Here is a 23,008-nt window from a genome sequence, read left to right on the forward strand (position 1 = left end):
GGCTCAACTTCACTCCCAGCCTTGTCCTAAAGCCGTGCCGTGCCGTGCCGTGCCATTCTCATTTGCTGTTAGCGACGGGTAAAGGGGAGGGTGATCTGCTGCCTGGTGACGTTACCTGGATCCGAGGCTACAGGTGCTACCGGGAGGGACAGAGGTCTGTGGGTTGTGTCCTGGCATTCCTGTGCGCTGCTCTCGTCTCTCCTTGTCCTGACATTTCACTCTGACCCGGTGGATTTTCTGGCACACTTGGCCGCAGATAAATCTTGTTTCATGGGTCATGGATATTTTTTCTTCTTTAAATCAATTCTAGGTAAATGTCCAGTTTACCTCTGTACCCTTCTCTGTCCCAGCTATACAAGTTATGCCTCTCGAAATGGTTGTTTTTTTGATGAGTTCGGACAGATCTGGGAAATCGGCATTTTCTTACAACACTCCTGGGACATGGAGTTATTAAACCATGCCTCTATTAGCAAAATTAAAAGCAGATGTGCAGTGAAGGAGACTTGTAGGTGTTTCTTTTGAGAAGCCACTGAATTTTTAAGAATTTAGTCATGGGTGTTTTTATATTGTGTATTATTTTGTCGATCTCATGTTTTATTTGTAGCACTTTTGGGACGTTTGTCTTTTCTTGTAAAGGAACCTTTGATCTCAATGGGACTTGCCAGTAAAATAAAGGTTAGAGATCTCACCCAAACCCAAGTCAGCTGGAACTGGCTGTGCCACTGAACTGAGCTGGATGAGCAGATAAGAGAATGGATGGAGAACGCAGCTATTTACATACACTCATCTATTGAGGAGTGCAAATAAAAAAAATTCTCAACAACTTCCATTTGTGTGCTGCACTTCCACATTAAGAGTTTGGCAGCCAGTGCACTGTGCACCTCTTTGATCACGTGCCTGCGGCAGCTGAGGTTGATGATGGGCTTGAATCCCTGAGCCTGCTGTGCTGCTTCCCTGCATCAGCTGTCTCTACTCAACTGGAAGTAAGAAAGCATCCAAAGAAGGCAAAAAAAGCAAAAGGGAATAATGAAGACATAGAGTGAACACTTACAGTGGGGCAAAAAAGTATTTAGTCAGCCACCGATTGTGCAAGTTCCCCCACTTAAAATGATGACAGAGGTCAGTAATTTGCACCAGAGGTACACTTCAACTGTGAGAGACAGAATGTGAAAAAAAAATCCATGAATTCACATGGTAGGATTTGTAAAGAATTTATTGGTAAATCAGGGTGGAAAATAAGTATTTGGTCACCTCAAACAAGGAAAATCTCTGGCTCTCACAGACCTGTAACGTCTTCTGTAAGAAGCTTTTCTGTCCCCCACTCGTTACCTGTATGAATGGCACCTGTTTGAACTCATCATCTGTATAAAAGACACCTGTCCACAGCCTCAAACAGTCAGACTCCAAACTCCGCCATGGCCAAGACCAAAGAGCTTTCGAAGGACACCAGGAAAAGTATTGTAGACCTGCACCAGACTGGGAAGAGTGAATCTACAATAGGCAAGCAGCTTGGTGTGAAAAAATCAACTGTGGGAGCAATCATCAGAAAATGGAAGACATACAAGACCACTGATAATCTCCCTCGATCTGGGGCTCCACGCAAGATCTCATCCCGTGGGGTCAAAATGATCATGAGAACGGTGAGCAAAGATCCCAGAACCACACGGGGGGACCTGGTGAATGACCTGCAGAGAGCTGGGACCAAAGTAACAAAGGTCACCATCAGTAACACACTACAACGGCAGGGAATCAAATCCCGCAGTGCCAGACGTGTTCCGCTGCTGAAGCCAGTGCATGTCCAGGCCCGTCTGAAGTTTGCCAGAGAGCACATGGATGATACAGCAGAGGATTGGGAGAATGTCATGTGGTCAGATGAAACCAAAGTAGAACTTTTTGGTATAAACTCAACTCGTCGTGTTTGGACGAAGAAGAATACTGAGTTGCATCCCAAGAACACCATACCTACTGTGAAGCATGGGGGTGGAAACATCATGCTATGGGGCTGTTTTTCTGCCAAGGGGACAGGACGACTGATCCGTGTTAAGGACAGAATGAATGGGGCCATGTATCGTGAGATTTTGAGCCAAAACCTCCTTCCATCAGTGAGAACTTTGAAGATGAAACGAGGCTGGGTCTTCCAACATGACAATGATCCAAAACACACCGCCCGGGCAACAAAGGAGTGGCTCCGTAAGAAGCATTTGAAAGTCCTGGAGTGGCCTAGCCAGTCTCCAGACCTCAACCCCATAGGAAATCTGTGGCGGGAGTTGAAAGTCCGTGTTGCTCGGCGACAGCCCCAAAACATCACTGCTCTCGAGAAGATCTGCATGGAGGAATGGGCCAAAATACCAGCTACTGTGTGTGCAAACCTGGTAAAGACCTATAGTAAACGTTTGACCTCTGTTATTGCCAACAAAGGTTATGTTACAAAGTATTGAGTTGTATTTTTGTTATTGACCAAATACTTATTTTCCACCCTGATTTACGAATAAATTCTTTACAAATCCTACCATGTGGATTCATGGATTTTTTTTTTCACATTCTGTCTCTCACAGTTGAAGTGTACCTCTGGTGCAAATTACTGACCTCTGTCATCATTTTAGGTGGGGGAACTTGCACAATCGGTGGCTGACTAAATACTTTTTTGCCCCACTGTATCTTTTTTTTGTCTTACAAATGTGGAGGGGGGTGGGGGAAGAGGTTATATTGAGAAATAAAATTTGAGATTCTCTTTTTTTTGGTTGTTTTTCCCTAAAGGGTAACATTAATTTGGCATGGAATTTTGACTGGGGCTAAAGTTTTGTCCAGCACCAAAAAAGAAAGGATTTTAAGTAGATGGGGTGGAAAGGCTGGATGTAGAGGGGAAAGGGAAAAAAGGGTGAACGTGAATTGAAGGAGGAAACTTGTTAAACCAAAGGAATTTGAGCAGTGCCAGTGCAGTGTGACTGTGTAGAACTAGCATCCAGAACAAGGTGTGGAAACTCAAAGAGTGTGTTTGAGAGGCTCAAAGAAAAAGAGAAGTGTGCACTCGTGTGTATTTATGCCTGTCTGCTAACAATATGTGAGTTTGCATGTTTTCTAAGAAGCTCTCCTGGCAGCCATTTGATGGGCCAGTGAACCGTGCTGTGCATGGTTTGAGCCACCTGTCTCGCACACACACCCACACACACACATCTCCGACCAGATATGGAAAACAAAGTATTTGAGATGTGTTAGACATGCCCCATTTTTAATTTCCCCCAAAGAGCCTGTGTTGTAGCCGGATGCAGCCGTTACAGTAGACACGGGCAAAGTTTACGCTCACACCTCAGCGCCAAAGTTTTAGCGTTTCCGATTACAGCTCCAGTAATGTGACTGGTAATCACGCTGTCATTGTAATGATAACACACGAGTGTGGGAGCACCTCTCTGTTTGCTTCCTGGGCTTCAACCCCTCTCCTCTCTGTGGCATAAATCACACAGTCACTGCCGGTAAGCTGGCCAGGCAGAGCGCGTTTGTCCCCCTAATCCCTCAATCTCTCTGTCACACAGACACGCCAAGTTGAAGCGATGTCCCACTGCTACTTTACCCGAGTGGTCCTGTTTGTGTTTTTAAGCCTTCTCATTTATGATGACAGGTGTCACAGTAAACACATTTTTCTCTTGTCATTCCTCGTCTGACGAGTAAAAATCGTTCTACTCTGGTACTCTGACCTTTGTGTTTTCCATTATCTTTCATACTTTCCCCTGTATAGAACCTTCTGTACAGCGACTTTCAGATTGTAACAGGACAACTGGAAACACCTAAACCGACAGATGAAAGCAGTAGAAGGGTTCGCCCAGACAAACCCAGGGAAGCAATTTGCCGTCTGCTAGCTCTTTACATTGGGATTGATTGAAGGTGAGATTTAAAGGACAGTAGCTGATAAAAACAGTGATGAAGCATGCCATTTCACATTACGGACATCACAGTAATATAGTGCTTGTGACACTTGTGATTAATCCACAATGTGAAATGATTTCTCTGAGCCTGCCTCCTGGGACATTGAAGCGGTTAGTGTCAGCCACAGAAGTGCTGCTGAGGATTCGGTGTCTTGTTTAAAGTCACCGAAGCTAAATTGGAGTAATCTGTTTGAAGACGGGCCGCTTTGACTGTTTCCACAAACTGTGGTGCTGAAAAAGCCCAAAGCATATGTTAGGCATCAAAGCGATGAAAGGATATTTTAGAATAATTATGTGCCGTTAATGCTGGGAAATGAGACAGTTTCTTGTTTTTCCTTCCTGTTTCACAAACCCTCTGGAACAGGGGATTCAAACAGAAGGTCCGGGGGCCAAAATCGACCCAGCGGGGACTCCAGTCCGGCCCACTGGGCAGCTCACAAACAATGTGAGAGAAGATCTAAATTTTTTGGGCTTCTAAGTGTAGTTTTCACAAGTTTTTCAGCTTTACTACTGATAAAGACCTCCCCCATGGCCATTTATATTACAGCAAAGTAATTAGTAATAGTTAAATGACAGAAATGTTCCTGTTTTTTCACTAATATAGAAAGTTCTTAATGTACAATAATGAAAAAATTAAGAAAAAGCTTTGTTTTATTATTACAGGACAGTCGTATCGATGAGAAATCAGAACTTTTACTGCAATCTGTTTCTTACAATTTATGCCCAAAAAGTTACAGTGACAGATTTCTTTGATGTACCAGAGCGGCATCTCTTTGTTATGCAGAAAAGTAGATAACCCCTTTAAAAGAAGATATCAATGGTCCAGCCCATTCGAGGTTAAAGTGGGCCGTATGTGGCCCACAGTGTACAATGAGTATGACATACCTGCTATAGAAACTACTGACTGGATCGACTAGTCTGCTGGTTTGATGCTCCTGGTTGTATGAGATGTTAAAATGGGAAGGTATGCCTGTAAGCCTACACCCCGTTCACGGCACACAATAGATAAGCAACAACATTTACTCGTATCTTGGCGAGCACCAGTTTGAGTAGCTTGAAATGAACGTCATGTAGATTGATCTGCGGTGATGGGCGGTGTGCTTCATTTTGTGCCGGAGCTGTTGATCAGCGAACGCAGCTGGAACATACAGAGTGCGGTGCCCACAGGTGTGTAGATGATTATCAGCTGTTTCAGGTGGTGCTTGTCATTTCATTTTCCCTTTAATAGTATTCAGACGGCGCTGCTATCAAATTCTTTATCTAGCTCTTTCTCTCAGGGCACTTTGCTTTAATGCTCCACCAAGTGTACACCCACACATGCACTTACTGATTTGGCCGTGGGCTTGAAGCAAGTGCTGGGTACTGACTGGACTTGCTGGAAATGTCAGCGTTTTAAAGTGTTCAAACATGCACAGGGAACATTACAGCGCTGATTGAAGTGGATGGCATGTTTTGTTGGATGTAAAGAAACTGGTTGACTTTGTTGATCTTTGTAGTAGTAGTAAGAAGAAGAACACAGTGTAGCTGAGTGGGACTGTTAAAATCAGGATTATTTGTGGCTAGCAGCTGAAAAGTTTGGTTTTAGGTGACTTTGCGTCTTTGTTGTGCCGTTTAATTTTAAACTGTAGAGTCGAACTAAAATGTACACTGAAGTATATCGCACAGAAACTCACAACATTGAAATAAAGTGTAACTGATGAGAGAGCCCACTACAGCAGTCCAACAGAACACTGTTAGACTTTCAACATGACATTTCAGAAATGATGTGGAAACCTTTGCAAGTGTATCAGTTTTCTTTGTCACTCCTTTTGCTGCTATTTTTCTTTTCAGACAGTACAATATGGAAAATTTGCTAGAGGTGTTTTTCTTTTGTTGGTGATACGTTTATATTGAGGACGTCACCAGAAAACGCAATAGTGCTTCTTTTTTTGTTTGGATTTTTGTTCTTTTTTTTTGGTAGTCTGTAGGCAGTGTATGCTCTAGGACAGAAATTCTTTATGAATGGAATCTGTCCTTACTCACGTCAACCACTGGAAAAACTACAAAAAGATGACGCCTAGTCCAGCTGCTGTGATGTCTCCGACCCATGTTGTTGTAAGAAGGGCAATAACAACTTGATATGGAGGTACTTTGCATCGTTATCTTGAAATACATGTCATCAGTTTTTTTTAAGACCGATGGCATTTTTGTTGTGAAATCAACCATGTTCTTAGGCATGGGTGTCAAACATGAGGCCCGGGGGTCGTTAAGGAGGAATATATATACATACATACATGATTAAAGTAAGATGATAATTAATGTAGCTAACTGTGTAGTAATGTTAGGATGGTTGCCAAGTAACCTACTAACAATTCAGTTTGTGCCCATATTAAGATTTCAAATAAACCATAACCATGTCAGGGAGTTTTAAACAACTTTTTAATAAAATAGTTTATATTTAACTACATGAGATAATTGTCTTGCTTTGACTTTGAGCTTGGAATTGAGAATTATGTATTTCCACTGTACCCACTACTACATTTTTTTGGCATGGTGATATGGTAAAATAGTAAATGGACCGGTACATTTATAGTGTTTTTCTACTTTATTTCAGCACTTAAAGTGCTTTCTTACAATGAGCTTAATTAAGTGTCCTTTTAGAGTGCTTTTAATCCAACATTCACACACTCATCAGAGGCAACTTGGGGCTCAGTACCTTGCCCAAGGATACGTTGAACTGCAGAATAGTAGACAACTCGCTCTATTTCTTGAGTCGCTCTGTATCCCAGTAACTGGACTAAAATAAATGAAGATAAGAAGGATTATTTTTAATACTTGGATGCAAATATGCTTGAACTTTGGAACCCTAGGAGATGACAAAATACAGAGTTTTCTCCTTGAAGAGCATCTGCCAGGCATCTAAAGTGAGAAGAGTCGGGCCAGTAGATTCACTTCCAAGCTAAACCATGTTTAGTTTCAGCTGTGATTCTTTCTGCCTCCAATTATCTGTACAGGCTCAATTAGGCGGAGGGCAGGTGACCGTCTCAGCCATTTGACATTTTGTTAGTTTGCCTTGAGAAGACCTTGGCTTTATTTTACAGTATGCTTTAGTTCACTATTCATCTGTGCCATGAAGTGCTTTCCTGTTAGTTTAACAACATTTGAAATAATCTGAGCAGCATTCCTTTATATGCTTAAGAATCCACCCTGCTACCCAGTTCCATTGGAAGTCGTGCATGGACATGTCATTACACTGTGTGTCCACAGACTTTGGATCACAAGCCTTTCCTCTCCTTTTCCATATTCTTCTCTTCACATCATGTGGGAACAATTCATGGTTTAATTTGCTCAAAGGGTCTTGTTCCAGAAGTGGGGAAAAAATCAAAATGAGTCTTTCTGTTCTTGAGGATTACTAGTGATTTCCATATTGAGGTAAACCATCTCTATTCACTAGGGCTGTCCTGAATGCCATGTTTGAGCTCTGATGAAGTAATAATAATAATAATAATGATGATAATCAACAGGGAATAGTCAAAGCTTCCTCGCTAAAAATCTAACAGCAGATGGACTCTGATATGCGCATCCAATTGCCGAGCACACACTGAATAGCCCAAAGGCGGGCAGTTTAATAAGGAATTCTATTTTGTCTTGCATTCTTGATGAAGTGCAAGACAAAAAATATTGAAATTGTGAATCCTCCATTAGACAGAATAATACAAATTTATTCAGCCGTACTGCCAATCCGGTCTGTAGGTTTGCCTGTCTGTGTCTCTGTACTGAGCCCAGTGGCTGTTTTGAAACACGTACAGAAGTGCTAATTAGAAAGCTGTTGAAATAGCGTAGTGGAACTCTCAATGAAACAAAGAGCAACATTATTGAACAGCATGATTGGAAGTAGAGATCATTAAAACATGGAATGTAAAAGGAAATGGGGTGAAACAAACTGGAATTTCATAAAATAAAAAAAGGAGCAGCCTGGTGTGCTCAACTGGTAAATTGTACGGCTAAGACGGGAGGCTGGATTGTTTGTGCTCCTAAAAATAGTCTTTAAATGTCTTGTGATGTGCCAGTGCTGTGAGAAACAAACTTTCAGCTCAATTTAAGTACAGAATAGCAGAGGGCCATGCAATAAAATGGCTTTGGAGAAAGATGGTCACTGAGTGGTGTAATTTAGCCATGTCTCAGTGTCACAAAGTGCACCGCAGTGTTTGACCGTACGCTGTCCAGAGCAGTAACTACTAATGAATAACTTTTACATTTCACAGGATGCGGAGGCAAAGAAAAAGTCCCGTGTTTTTGTTACTTGTCATTTTTCTTCATCACATACACAGGGGTATTTCTAGCTTCAAGTTGGTGTTCCTCTTAATATAAGAGCTCTGCTTTTTTGTCAGAAACACGCCATTAATGCCAGACAAAGACCAAAAAGAGTAGAAGAAAAGCAACAATTGTGAGACAGAGCTTTAAGTGAATAGAAACATGCAAGCACTTAAACAAAGGACAAAGAAGTAGAGCTTTGGGAATCATTTGTTGAAATGATGACATATTTAGGTGGCTTTCCTGTTGAATTCCATGTTTATCTTGTTATTTAATTGCTTGTAACCGGTGTTGTAATGATATGCTTGTGTGTTGGCATTGTAATGCAAGAAAAAACAAAAAAAAATCTTTGTTTACCAGCTCGTTTTTGACTATAATTGAGTCCCTTGAAAGCATGATGCAGTCTTCATTTCCTGACAGCTGACGAAATATGCCGATGTGTATTTTTCCACTGCGTTTTCTAAAATACAATTTTATTTTTGTCAATTCTAATGAAGCAAACTCTCTTAATATGCTTAAGAAAAGGATATTTTTTAATTTCACAGTACAAACAGAAATAATCAAACAAGTTTAATTTGTTTAATTATTTAATTTCAGGTAGATTTTTTTACCCTTCAGTGTACTTTCAAAATAATGCTGCCAATACCCTGAAACCACTTCTGTCTTAAGCAAGACAGCTGAATCACCAAAAGTCCAAAGCAAAATACCTCTTTGTATATAGATTTTTATATCTCTCTTTGGCTCTTTCCCCCCTCTCTGTGATTATAGCTCGCTCTGCACTGATTTTAAGGGTGAGTGAGCTGACCCTCTGTGTGGGCTGCCTTGCATGGCCTTCGCTGATATAAAACATGGCTGTTCTGTGTGCACGAGTGGGCTGTTAGAAGGGTAGAAAGAAAGAAGACTGTACACATTAGAAAGCCTAATCACCTCCGTCGTTGTTTGACTGAACATTGATGCGATAAATGAAAGTGGAAATGTTTTCTATGAAGTGTCTGTCCACCTGACCTCCCACAAATGCCAAAGCTACATTCGCTCTAGTGCGAGTATTGTATTAAAGAGAGCTCCAGTGTTATAATTATGCAAAGGTGATTTCTTTGTTTTCTGTCTTTCAATGGAAGCACAAAAACTAACCAGCATTAAATGACAGGAAAGGAGAGCACGGCGTATAGGCAGCATTAGCAAAATAAAGAGCTGCTGTGTCCTTACAAATGCTTATCAATTCATGAAAGACTGTTGCCACTTTTGTGTTGTTGTTCATGCTCAAGCCCTTCTAAAAACCAGCTTGTATTGTTGACTATGCGTTTGAATAAAACTGGGTAGGAACATAAAAAGTAGAGGGAGAGAATACCTCCACGTTTATGTAGTGCCTCAGTATTGCTGCTCTTGGACAGGTATGATAGTGACTAAATCCACAAGGGTGCTTGTTGCATATCTTTAAAAGAAAAAATCAGTAAACTCTATCAGGAAGGCTAACAGAGTCAGCCGTGGACAGCAGAGGCTGTAACGTATTGTGTTATGATCTTTTTTCTCTTTTACTTACCTTTATTACATCCTATTATTATTATTATTATTATTATCCTATTATTATTGTACTATTCTTAGTTAGCGTATTCTTAGTTAGCGTATTGTCTGTCTTGTCTTAATGTTGGTTTAAAATGGAGCACTGTAACAAAAAATAATTTCCCCCAGGGATCAATAAAGTATTCTGATTCTGATTCTGAAATAACACATTTTGCTGGAGAGTGGAATCTGCTTTTGTACTTTAGTATTAGTTTGTGCCCCTTGTGTAGTTGGATAGAGTGCTGATCTTTGTATTAGCCCAACACCAGATAGAATCATTTCTTTTTTAAGAATACACTCCCAAAAATAATAATAATAATAAACTTTATTTATAAAGCACACTTAAAAACCAAGGGTATTCCAAGGCGCTTAACAAGTAACATAGAGAATAAAAGGAAGATAATAGAAATAGGATGAAAGCAACTACTAGGTATTCAAGCAGGTAGCTGTCACTGATACATAGGAAAGCAACAGGTACAGAGCAAAGAAGAAATTAAATGAGCATAAAAGTGCATGATATAAAATCATGAAAGAAATATTAACTAGAAGGAAAGGCAAGATTGAATAAGTGGGTTTTTAGTCATGATTTGAACAGTGCAATGGAATCAGATGCGCGGATGTCGAGAGGAAGGTTATTCCACAGTACCGGGGCAGCCAGAGCAAACGCACGGTCACCCCGGGACTTCAGCTGAGATCTAGGTTGGGTCAGAAGTAGTTGAGTGGCAGATCTAAGTGTTCTAGCAGGAGCATGTGGTTTGAGAAGTTCACTAAGATAACTCGGCGCTGATTTAATAATAGTTTTGAATGTAGGAGTAATATTTTAAATTGAATATGGTACTTTATGGGAAGTCAATGCAAGCTAGCTAGAACAGGAGTAATAGGGCAAAATTTCCTGGTACCAGTAAAGAGGCGGGCTGCTGCATTTTGGACTGTTTGCAGTCTAAGAAGAAGAGAAGAGGGAAGACCGTAGTACAAGGAGTTACAATAATCCAACCTGGAGGTCACAAAAGCGTGAATAAGCTTCTCCAGGTCCTCATGCGGAACATAATGCCCAGCCTTAGAGATAAGGCGCAGTTGGGGGAAGCTAGATATCACTACAGCAGACACTTGCTTATCGAGTTTTGAGCGAGCTATCCAGCAGTACACCCAAGTTACTGACATAGTAACAGGAAGAGCTAGCAAAGGAACCCAGAGCAGCACAGAGTTGGGCACGAGGGATTTTACTGTTAAAAACCACAATCTCAGTCTTCTTATCATTTAAAACAAGAGAATTACTCAGGAACCATTCTTTGACCTCCCGCATGCATTCTTGAAAGTAGTGCAGGGACACAGCAAGGTCATCAGTAAGTTCAAAATAGATCTGTATGTCATCAGCGTAACAGTGGAAGGCGATATTGTATTCTTCAAAGATTGCGCCTAGAGGGAGCAAATACAATGAGAAGAGAATAGGGCCTAAAACTGGTCCTTGAGGCACACCACAACAGACCGGAGCGGAGGAAGAGGAGAAGGTGCCCAAGTTAACTGAGAAGGATCTATCAGCGAGATATGATTTAAACCAGTCGAGGGCAGTGCCTCTAATACCCACAGTGTGCTCAAGTCTTAATAATAAAATGTTATGGTCCACCATATCAAAGGCTGAAGAGAGGTCCAGTAAAACTAGGACCATAGAGCATCCAGTATCAGTGATTACAAGAATATCATTAAGAACTCTAACCAACGCTGTTTCAGTGCTATGCAATGGCTTAACAGCAGATTGAAATTTCTCAGCAATATTGTTTGTGTCCAAGTACGCCTGGAGCTGGGAGAGAACTAGTCTCTCCAGGATCTTGGACAAGAACGAAAGCTTAGATATCGGTCTGTAGTTTGAAAGGTCATAACAGTCAGAGTTTCTTTTTTTAAGAATCGGGTGGACTACAGCATGCTTAAAAGTCAAAGGAACACAGCCTGAGAGCAAGGAAAAGTTCATAAGAAATAGGATACTGGGTCTGATTACATCAAAACAGTCCTTAGCTATGCGAGATGGAAGAATGTCAAGCACAGTATTAGTATTATTCATTTGAACAACACAAAAAACAACAATTACCTGTTTAAAAAAACAAATCAGTGCAAATATGGAAACTTCCCATCAAAGACATTTTTGCAGAGAAGTTTGTTCGATTGAAAAGTGAGTTTCAAGTAATCATGCTGACATTATCAGGGTTTTTTAAAGGGTGTAAGTGCTGTCTGAGCTCTTAGTTATTTTGAAAATTTGCGTTATTTTTAGTTGTTTTGTACCATTATCCCCACAACTTTGTTCAAAGCTTTGCTTTTGCTTTCTTGTGCAGCATCCATTCTTTCAGTTTCACCAGAAAAGCACAACATTAAATGAAAAAAGCTTTACTTCTGCTTATGCAAAGAATAAATCTTCATCTGTGGAGTAAAGGAGATTTTTTTTAATGGGGTTTCAGTTTATTTCAGTTGTTGGTATAACTAAGTTGTGTTAACATTGAGCCCTGTATCAATTATGACATTAGACTATATAATTATATATGACAAAAATTTACCTTTATCTGAGTCAATAGCTGTTACTAGACTAGAGTAGAGAAAGATGATGAGCATCTGTCACATGCTAATAATGCAAAGGTTTCTCTCACAGTTTGTGTATTGGAATGTAATAGCTTACTTTTCCATTTAAGATAGAACCTTTTTTCCCTTGTATATTCACTGCTTAAGTCTTTCATTGTGTTTGCATTTATTCTGATATTTTTCCAAAACAGTTTTTTAAGATCATTGTGGTTTACTGATACTACTTTGATTATTGTATAATCAAGAGTTTTGTAGTTTTTTTTCTCTATTCTTTTTACATTAATGACTTCTACCATTCTGTTTGACCAAATTGTCCCTTACTTTTTTTATAGGAAGTCCATGAAATTCTGAAAGAATATGAACTGAAGTACTGCTTTGTGGACCGCAACAAAGGAACAGGTAAAACTCAACTCTAACCTGACATACACACAAAGTCACACTTGTGTACTTGTGCTATTGAAGATCCTAACCACCTTAGGCTACGTTCACACTGCAGGCGAAAGCGCATCAAATCCGATTTTTTTACCCTATGCGACCCATATCCGATCATGGTATGACAGTGTGAACGGCACAAATCCGATATTTTCAAATCCGATCTGGGTCACTTTCGTATGTGGTACTGAATCCGATACATATCCGATGTTTTAGAAAGCGACTGCTGTTTGAACGGTCATGTCGCATTAAATCCGTCCTTTACGTCACTGACACAAGACAGATGCCAATTATCAGCGCCCGATAAGACATCGCGAACGCTTCCTGGCCATCCAGTGTAGATGTCAGTGAAACTGTTAGGAAGACAACGTTGGAGAAACGTAAACATTTTATTTGTACTGTATAATCTGCAGATTCTGACAGAAATCTGCAACTATCCTTTGAAGCACCGCTCCTCTCTAAAACAATAAGCAATAAGAGTAATTATTAGTTTATCTACATTATTATGTAAATAACAAAATAACTTAAAGCAAAAATTGGGAAACGTGAAGTCCAAAGTCTTTATATTAAGGGCCATCAGTCAAACAATACTGTTTGCTCTGGGTTCAAACAGAGCGCCTTGTGTGTGACGTCTTCTTTTGCGCATGCGGGCCGCTTTGAGCGTTCACACTAGAGCGCGTTTGCTGTCGCATTTTATTTTTAGTGTGAACACGCAGACAAAAAAAATCAAATTTGATCAAAAAATCGGAATTGAGCATCAAGACCTGCAGTGTGAACGTAGCCTTAGTTATCCCCTAATAATAACCACCCCAACTCAATGCTTAACTCTAACCTGTCCCTTAACTGCTATTTCAGGATGTAATGGGTGATGAAATTGTCCTGTGGCTGAAATTGTAAATGTTCATGTAAATGTACATGTACCCTAAACACACAGCTATCCCATATCTGTCACGGGTAATTTGTATTTATAGTTAGAATACACAACAGATGTGAGTACACCCCAGTGCATTATCACCAAAATATCAAATTTTGAAACTTGTATCACCTGTCACAGTGTAACTTTAACGCTTGCAAGTTCATTTCCAGAGTGTGTATTCTTGTGTAAAATGAAAAATTTATAGTTTAGATATACTTTTAAAAAATGACATGATCTCATTTCATCTGTCAATAAGATTTGAATATATAATTTGTTTCAACATCTCACGTCCTTTATTCTGTTGACTGAGTCAGTATTTTTTTTTCTGGAGAGATCTCGCTACTTTTCAGAGATCTTGGATGTGTGTTGCTCTTGGTTTCACATAAAAATACCTCAAAGGTGTTTGATTGGATTCAAGCCAGGCGAGATATTTTTCCAGGTCAGAGTTCTTACCTTCAGTCTTCTCTGACTGTGTCAGTGTGTTTTGAATCGTTATCTTGCTGGAACATTCTTCTTCTGCCAGAATTGTGGAGACTGGAAACCATCTTGTCAGATAGTATTTTGGTATATCCACAGACATTCACGCCGCCATCTATAAATGTCATCTACCCAACACCTTTTGCACTCAAGCAGCCCATGTCATTGCAAACCTACCGCTGTGCCTCACTATTGTGACTGTTTTTCACTATTGTAGTCCTGACCAAATTTATGCCAAAAATCCTGGACAAGTGTATCTTGGTCTCAGTGTGCTCCCAGTGTATTCTCAGTACCCATCAGGCTTCTTTTTATTTCTTAGAAAACATTAATCCTTTGGTTTTGTGCCAGAGAACCTGGGTTTCTTTCTTGAATGCCATCCCTAGTGTCTGGCTTTATTCACGGTCCATGGAACTGTCACAAAAAGTTCACTGATATCCGCTGATAACCTACATGTGAAGTCTACAGCGCTCGCCATCTGTATTCCACAACTAGATTGTACATTACAGTATTTATAGCATCATGATAGGACGACGTCAATGCAGCAGCCCTGTTTAGTTGTACTTTGAGTTATTCCCTGACTATTGATTGTTAAACAATCATTTGTCTGGAAAGCCTTTTCCATATGAGCCGTGGAGTTTGCACATTCTCCTTGTGCCTTGCATGGATTCTCCCCAGTTAGTTTCTGCTTCTTCCTACACTTCAAACAAATGCTTGTTAGATTGATCTGTGATTATAAACTGGCCATAGGTGTGAATGGGAGCATCAGTGATTGTGTCTCTCTGTGTTAGCCCTGTGATAGCTCTGGCAACCTGTCCAGGGTGTACCCCAGTGAGAGCTGTGATAGGCACCAACCCTCCCTGCAGTCAAGAACATTCATGGATATCTGATTTCAGCAACTGAACTAACTAGTTCTGTTTCACAGGTTTACGTGTGTGTGTGGGTGTAGGGGTGTGTGCGTGTGTTAAACTTGAAAACAAGCTTGGGGATTGTCCATAGATTAGTTGCTATTACTATCATTCAGTTAATGATTTGGGGTTTTTATGTTCAAAACTGTTATTTTACCAAGTATTAACTGATTAAACCTCAACCACTACATGTCTAACTTAACCAAAGTATTATATATTTCTTGCATATGTTAGCAGTTTCTATCACAATTCAAATTCCTCCTGCTGTTTTAAAGCTGAGCTTCTTGTAATGACAATTTTCCACATTAAGTCCTCATAAGTCAGGAAATATGAGAGGACCTTCAAATACACACACACACACACACACACACACACACACACACACACACACACACACACACACACACACACACACACACACACACACACACGACCCTCTGCCCTTAGAGTGTGTCCCTTTCCAGGGAAATCTTCCATAGTGGCTATATTTAGTCGCAGCAGTCAGCCAAGCACCTGAAACAAAACACTTTTGGAAAGTCGAGCGGAGCTGTAAACAGCTGAGATATCAAAGCACCAGCCTGTCCAAAAGGTTAATGGTGTTTCAGAGCAAATGAGAGCCTGATGAAACACAGGCTCTCATCGGACCAGCGGCCACTGCACTGTACTAATTAGGCCGCTGCGGTAGTGTTAGGCACTGATGAGGTGGGAGGAGCGGAATAAGAATTAAGCATCAGAGGCTGTTTTAGGTAAAGTTTAAGTTTTCTTAAAAAAACACAGTGATGTTACCAGTGGCAACCATGTCCTTCCTCCCCCCCCCCCATTTTCTTTCTTTCTCTCTCTGCCGTTCCTTCTGTCACACTGCCGCCTGCCATTCTCATGGTCTGTGTTTTCCATTAACCCAACACTTTCACCCTTCCTCCTTTTTCTCTTCTCCGTCGCTTTCTCCTTCACTGAAGCACCACTCAGTTTTATTTCAAGAGCTTACTGCAGTAATTTCACAACATAATGTGGGAACTTTTCGTTGTATCAATATTGCATTAGCTGATTGAATTAAGAAGGAGAATATTTTCAGGAGCATTAACACACAGCCTCACAGAGCTCTGCTGAGGGCCCCAGGTGAAAGTAAGGTTGCAAGCTTTGGTTTTTCCTCAACATCTTTTCCCAGGTAATATTGTCATCAATTTTTATTAAGCACTCAACAGTGCTACATTGCAGAAAAGGTGTGGCAGGTGAGGAGGTTGCTCCAAGGAAGGAGCAAGGAGTTTTCCTCAAGACATTATTTTTCCTGCGTTAGCTTTGTTTTAGCTTGAAGCTGGTCAAAAAAGTGTGGTTTGCTTTTTTTAATTTGTCAGAGAAGCGGGATTTCTGTAGTGACTGAGTGAACGTGTGGTGAAATTCACATTGTGATACATTTAGATATTAGTATGTGAGAACAAAGGCTCGCTGTATTTCCATTGCTGTTTCTAATGTTTTTCAAATTTGAGCCTTTTCTCCCTAAACTTTAAAGAAAAAAATGGCACATATGAAGCACCTAATAGTATATCACATGTCATTTTTAGCTCATTGGCCAAAGGAGTCTGAGCTACTATGTCACTGATGTTCTTGTACATCATATTTGGATAGGTCAGTTTGTGATGTGGGTCAGAGCAGCAGTCTCCTTGAAAGTTCAATCTTTGCATTTCTGACACTGCCTGAATTTTTCCAGCTGGTTCTTTTCTATGTACCAGGGATCTTTAGTGGACGTCCCACTGTGGGGTTGTCTGTTCAGTGAAACACAAAAACGGTAGCGTAAGTTTGTTAGTGGAAGAAGGTTTGTAGTGTGACCTATCGGTTGTATATTAATATTCCCATTCATGAGCGGTTTCATTTGTATTTCTGTTTAAATGTGCTCTATCTTTCGTGTAGGTTTTATCTTCTAAGCTATTCTGTGTTGTCATATTTATGTCATTGAGCATTTATGCTTTGTTTTTTGAAGAGGCACCCGGACTCGTTAACTACGAAGCCGTGCTGTTGTAATAGATGCCGTATGCAGTTTAGCATTTTCTTGCTGAAATATGCATCGTGCATGTACTGTTTAGCACCTATGGTCCCTTTCCACATGTGCAAGCTGGCGCTCCCTTAGGAACGTATCCACTTACTGACCATCAGAGATGCAGGCTTTTGAACTGAGCGCTGATAACAGGCTGGACGGTCTCTCTCCTCTTTAGTTCAGATGATGGGTTATTAATGTTTTCCATTTGGATTCATATGTCCACAGAACAGTTTTCCACTTTAAATGAGGTTTGGCCCATTTTGGTGACGTTTCTGAATCATGTTCACATATGGCTTGTTCTGTGAATAATCTGCTTTAACCTGCATGACAGAAGCATGTCTGTTTTTAATTCAGCGTACACAAAGATTTCTCTTTTTGCAGAACATTATTTGGACATTTTTCCATGATTTGTAGATGCTAATTTAAGATGAAGCCCAGCCAGTCTACCTCTCTAAGATGCTCTTTACATGTTACTGAAGTGTTGTCACTTTACCTAATTAGTTGCAAAATGTTCTTCCAGCTGTTTCCTTTTAGTACTATTTACTTTTCCAACCTTTTGTTGCCCCTGTTCAAATCTTTTTGACACGTGCCGTATACTGCCGTGATATTAAAAATGAGTCGTGAAATAGTCAGATGTCTTAATTTAAACATTTGATATGCTTTGTGTTTTCTGTTGTGAATAGAATATAAGTCAACGAGGTCTGCAAATCGTTGCATTCTGTTTTTATTTACATTTTTGCACAATGTCCCAAGATTTTATGGAACTGGGGATGTTCTCAGATTATAACTTGGACATTAGGCCTAACCACTGTTAGTCATGAAACCAATGAATCTCTTGTAAATGTTTTCTTTTTCATTCCCTGAGTCCTGCTGAGCCTGGCTGTTGGTGTGTCTTTGTGTTTCGTGTTGTAGTAGACAAGCCTCCACAGCTTAAACCTTGTTATTCTGCCCATTAACTCTGTAATCTTATTGAAATAAGTACAAATGGGGTTGTTGTAGGTGGACTGCAGCCTCAGCAGACAGGCTAGAAAATGCTTCCTGAGCTCGTGTTAGTGTGTCCGTGCGTGTTCAGTTAGAGGTGTGGAGGATTGATTTCAAGCCACTGTAGCATTTACCCAGTGTGTGAGTGTGTGTGTCTGAGTGTGTGTGCTGAAGGACTGAATATTTTGCTGTGATCCATGTAACTCCCTGGCTTGTCGCCTTGTCACTTAAGCTGAACGCACACGTCCATTTAGCTCCTGTAGTTTTGTGCTGGTGTGCGCATGCTTTTGCGGTGACGCACTGTTTACATGTCTGCATATGTTTAGTGTGTGTCATAACAAATGGACTGCTGTGTTTTATAGTGAGAGTAATGTTGGTCTTGCGTGTATCTGTTTTTGTGTTTTGGTTGCTCAGACTTGCCAGCCATTTGGATCAGTTTTCATGGCAGCTGGATAACATCACACCAACCGAGTGTTTACAGTCTGACTCACCCTCTCCTTCCTCTCTCTCTCTCTTTTGCTCCCTTCCCTGTGTCTCTCTTTCACCTACACTCTCTTCAATCTCACAGCTTAGAAAGAATAACAAGATTTTGCTCCTCTTTTCTTTCTTTTTTTCTGTGCTGCAGTGGTTGATGATGTCAAGGTGAAAGGGAGGAAATGTCACAAAGTTAAGGTTCAAGTTCCGAATCCTCCGCACTCTTAGTGACACGTGGTAGTGTATACATTAGTTTCATCAGCTTTCAGTTGAGAGAGGATCGTAAACTCATCAGCAGTTTGGATCTGTAGAAACCAACAATGTAACTGCAGCTGAAAGTATAACAAAGATACTCACTGTTGTTGATTTTTACTTTCATGCCTCTCATAAAGCCTCTGCATGTGTGCGCGTGTCTATTTACTGTCTCTTTATGGGAATGAAACTTGTAGAGCTCAAGTGCAGCCCTCATTTTCCGACAGCCCGAATCCTCCTATCGTTGGTGAAACAATATATTTTGATGTTGAGGGTTTTACATGCCAACAACTTATTATGTACTTGGTATAAGTTGTTAATAGCATTTTAATCAATGGCAAAGGTTAAAATATCATTAGTACAGTCTAAATATCTAGAGAGCATATCAATATGCTTTCAGATGTGTGGCTACATGTTGGTGACCTTTTCCTAGATTCTGGCTCCACTGACAGGTGAGTCATGACTGGTAATCGGCGTGGACTGGTGACCAGTCCAGGGCCTACCCTGCCTCTGGCCTTTTGACACGTGACTCCAGCCATGCTACAATCCTGATTTGAGAAGCTGAGTAAGGAACTGGATAGATGGATCTTATATTCAGTTGTATTTTCATGTTAAAAATGTAAATGTGCTATGTGATTGCCAATATAAAATAGGGTTCTTGGAACTGGATTTTACAAGCTGATAACCACTTTGCATGAGGAGACACGTAAGTGGTAATAGACTCAGTATTATCTATGTTGTAGACTTTGCGGAAATTAGTCAGTGACCTGTGTTCACTCTCTATTTAAGATAGAAAACCATTAAAATAATGAAAAAAACACAAAATTGAAAAAACAAATTACATCTCATGAGAGTCCACTGTACACATGAAGGGCTCCTGTGGGTGAATCATTGTGGCAGCTTCCTTGCTAGTTCAGTATTTTATTATTTTGGCTTGCCAAAAAAACAAAAAACAAACTATACATCTATATATTTGAAAGGGTACTCAGAATGACATTTACAGTAGTTAAAAGAATATAGACAGAAATAATGTGCTTACTTTCCAACTGAAATTACTGAAATAATGATTTTAAAATAAATATTTTTGATGAGTGTAGTGCTGTACTTTGGAGACGGACTGAAGGTGAGGGGGTGATGGACCTCACCCCAACGGGTTGCAGCAGATGGCCCCGCCCCTCCCTGAGCCTGGTTCTGCTGGAGGTTTCTTCCTGTTAAAAGGGAGTTTTTCCTTCCCACTGTCGCCAAAGTGCTTGCTCATAGGGGGCCACATGATTGTTGGGTTTTTCTCTGTATGTATTATTGTAGGGTGTACCTTACAATGTAAAGCGCCTTGAGGCGACGGTTGTTGAGATTTGGCGATATATAAATAAAACTGAATTGAATTGAAGGTGCACGCTATAATCAGTCTTGGCTCCTGCTGGTCCTGAGTCAAGACCAGCCAGGCTAAGTAATCTGTTCATCTATCTTGAGGGACGAGGAGGGTGGTCCTTGTGTGATGCTTTTTATCAAGTTTGAACTGGACCTCCTGAAGAATTTACTTTGATCAAAGAGATTTGTTTGAATATTTTAACAGAGAAAATATTGAGCCCTAATGCAAATTTCATTACACTTTAATACTGAACACAGCAGTGATCACTCAAATTAGCCTAAAATAGGAAACGGGCTTTATATTGGTTTCATGAATGTTTCTGCTGTTGATATCATTACCCTTGGCTCTTTAATAAACACGCCATGAAATATTAATCACACAAAGGAAACTGTCGTTTCCTTTGTTAACCTCGTTTTTTCTTTCGTAAAGGTCTGCGTCACCACATAAATGAATCTTAATTAAACAATGTCTTACCCAGTGTGGGAAAACATTTCTGCTCTCTTTCACAATGGTCCTCTCAAATACACAAAGTTACTATGTTATTAAATGACAAAACCTCATTTGCGCAAAACAATGAGCAAAAACCACAAGCAAAAGCAAAACAGTCGCTATCCAGGAACTGGGAAGCAGAGATGACTCACTCACCAAGGTTACAGCCACATTCAGACCTCTCTACAAAGAACATGTTGCATAGACGTTTGTCCTCCAGGTCATCCCTGGTCCGTAGTCATTTCTATCTCCAGACATCAATTTTGGTATTTAAAAGACCTATAAGGCTCAGACACAGCTGTCAAGAAAGTAAAGAAAAAAACCATGTATGTCCCCGGGAGAACAGAAAATGGCTGTGTAGGAATTTCAATAATTGGTGTGAAATACAGACTTATTCCCCGAGGTGAGTGTATCAAATATGCAGGCTCAAATACACTATCAAGTGTGCACAGGACTCAAATAATTTTCACTACCAGGATGGTCTCTGGGGAGTGTGAGAGCCTGTTGATTTTATATGTGTGTGCTTTGTTTGTTCTAGAGAGCCAATCCTTGCGTCATTTTAGAAGACGCAGAGATTCGGTTTTTATTTCATTTTCACTTTAGATATAGTATGTGTGCCCGAAGTGACCCAATTAATGTACAACACTGTGCAAACATTTTAGGCACTAAAAGAAAGTTTTAAAAAAGGAAAACCACACACAGCTCTATCCCAACACACATTAAGTGTATTTGTTTGGTATTTAGCTGGTAGATTTCAAGCCTAGAGAGCTGGAGACACGATGGCCGGCTTGTCATTCCTATGATATACTTCAATGAAAATGGAAATCCGCCTTGTGGGCACATGGGCAGTTAGTTGATTTTAATGTAAAGTCTCTGCTGGTGTGTGTGTGTGTGTGTGTGTGTGTGTGTGTGTGTGTGTGTGTGCGCGCGTGTGCGCGTGCAGTTGGCAGGCGTGCAAGCTTTCGCACTCACCGTTTGTTGAAGAAATTTACATCACTCCTACCCACGTGGCCCACAGAATCAAAATCCTCTTTCTTTGGAAAAGCTTGTGCGGACTTGCCATCGTTTCTATTATGTAACAAAACACACAGGTGCTAGACTACCTGTCATAAAAACAAGAAAATACAAATATTTTACAAGTCTGTTTAAAAAAAACATTTCAAACTATTTGTTTTTATATCCAAATTTGAGTCATAAATATATTAAGAATATTAATAACATTTAACCACTAAAACTATTTTTTTCTGTTTATCAGTGCAGGTAAATAACTGCAACTTTTTTCTTTCTTGTTAAAATAGTACATTTGAAAGTTCATGGATAGCAGTAATTATATTTCCATTAAAAACATTGTTGATTTGATTTTTTTAAATGACTAATATTATTAATCTAGGTAAGTTGTAGGTGGACCCTTACATTGGGTGGCGGTCGAGCGAATTTCTTAAGCATTGGATAGGACATACGCACCTTTAACGGGCGTGCACTGTAGATTACATAAAGATAGATCCACAAAGAGTTAATCTATTTTTAGATCTCCTAAATAGACATATTTCCCAGCCTTTGTTTCAGTTTCATTTCTTATGGTATAACAACAGAGATTGTTTTTACAAACCAGTGGTCCTCAGCTTTATGATTCTCTGAGGTGTTTTTGTTACTGCTTGTGTGTTAGCCTCTGTTAGCTCCTCCCCTGACCTCTGTTGTAATTGAAAAGTGCTGCTTGGAACAACTTTGGCATGCATCTGTACCTCATGACCATATCAGTTCACTGAGCCAGCCTCCACTGTTGGACTTATTAGGCCATACTGATGAGAGTGTTTATGTCAGCGTGTCCTGCAGTACACAAATCTGTGTTAACGTGTGTGTGTGTGTGTGTGTGTGTGTGTGTGTGTGTGTGTGTGTGTGTGTGTGTGTGTGTGTGTGTGTGTGTATCTCGGTGTCTCCATTTGTGGTTTTGTTGTTGCTTCAGCTCCTTGGCTAATGATTCCCCCCTTAAACACCCACCTGTAACATCGTTACTTACTCCCTGCCCTTCCTCTCGTGCTCTCCTTATTTTCCTACTTATTACAGTGGAGATATTCCATTAAAAAAGTCTCTAATCCTCTCACATCCTTTGATCTTTGTTGCTTTCCCACATCTCGCTGCCTTCAGCCTCTCCATCTGTCCCTCTTTCTCTTATTTTCTTTCCTTACAGCCTCTCCTCACCATTAGCAAATTGGAGGCACTTTACCGGCAGCTTGTTAGCTGGCCCATGGTCTGCATTTTAAAAGTTAAGCCTCCATTATTATCAGCCTCGATGCCTACATTACTATCTGGTGGGATCGCCAGCGCTTGATAAAATCTCATCAA

General features: G+C 40.3%; 1 protein-coding gene across 2 annotated transcripts in view; it reads left to right on the plus strand.

The window, feature by feature from the left end:
* Nucleotides 1–23,008, plus strand: part of raver2 (ribonucleoprotein, PTB-binding 2) — a 97,254-nt gene that overhangs the window by 8,617 nt on the left and 65,629 nt on the right. For both annotated transcript variants that reach the window (XM_080888072.1, XM_080888073.1), the window contains exon 2: nucleotides 12,671–12,737. In XM_080888072.1, the coding sequence (XP_080744198.1) occupies nucleotides 12,671–12,737 (67 nt within the window). The remainder of the gene's footprint in view (nucleotides 1–12,670; nucleotides 12,738–23,008) is intronic.

This window comes from Rhamphochromis sp. 'chilingali' (genome assembly GCF_963969265.1).
Source record: "Rhamphochromis sp. 'chilingali' genome assembly, chromosome: 7".
Classification (NCBI taxonomy): Eukaryota; Metazoa; Chordata; class Actinopteri; order Cichliformes; family Cichlidae; genus Rhamphochromis; species Rhamphochromis sp. 'chilingali'.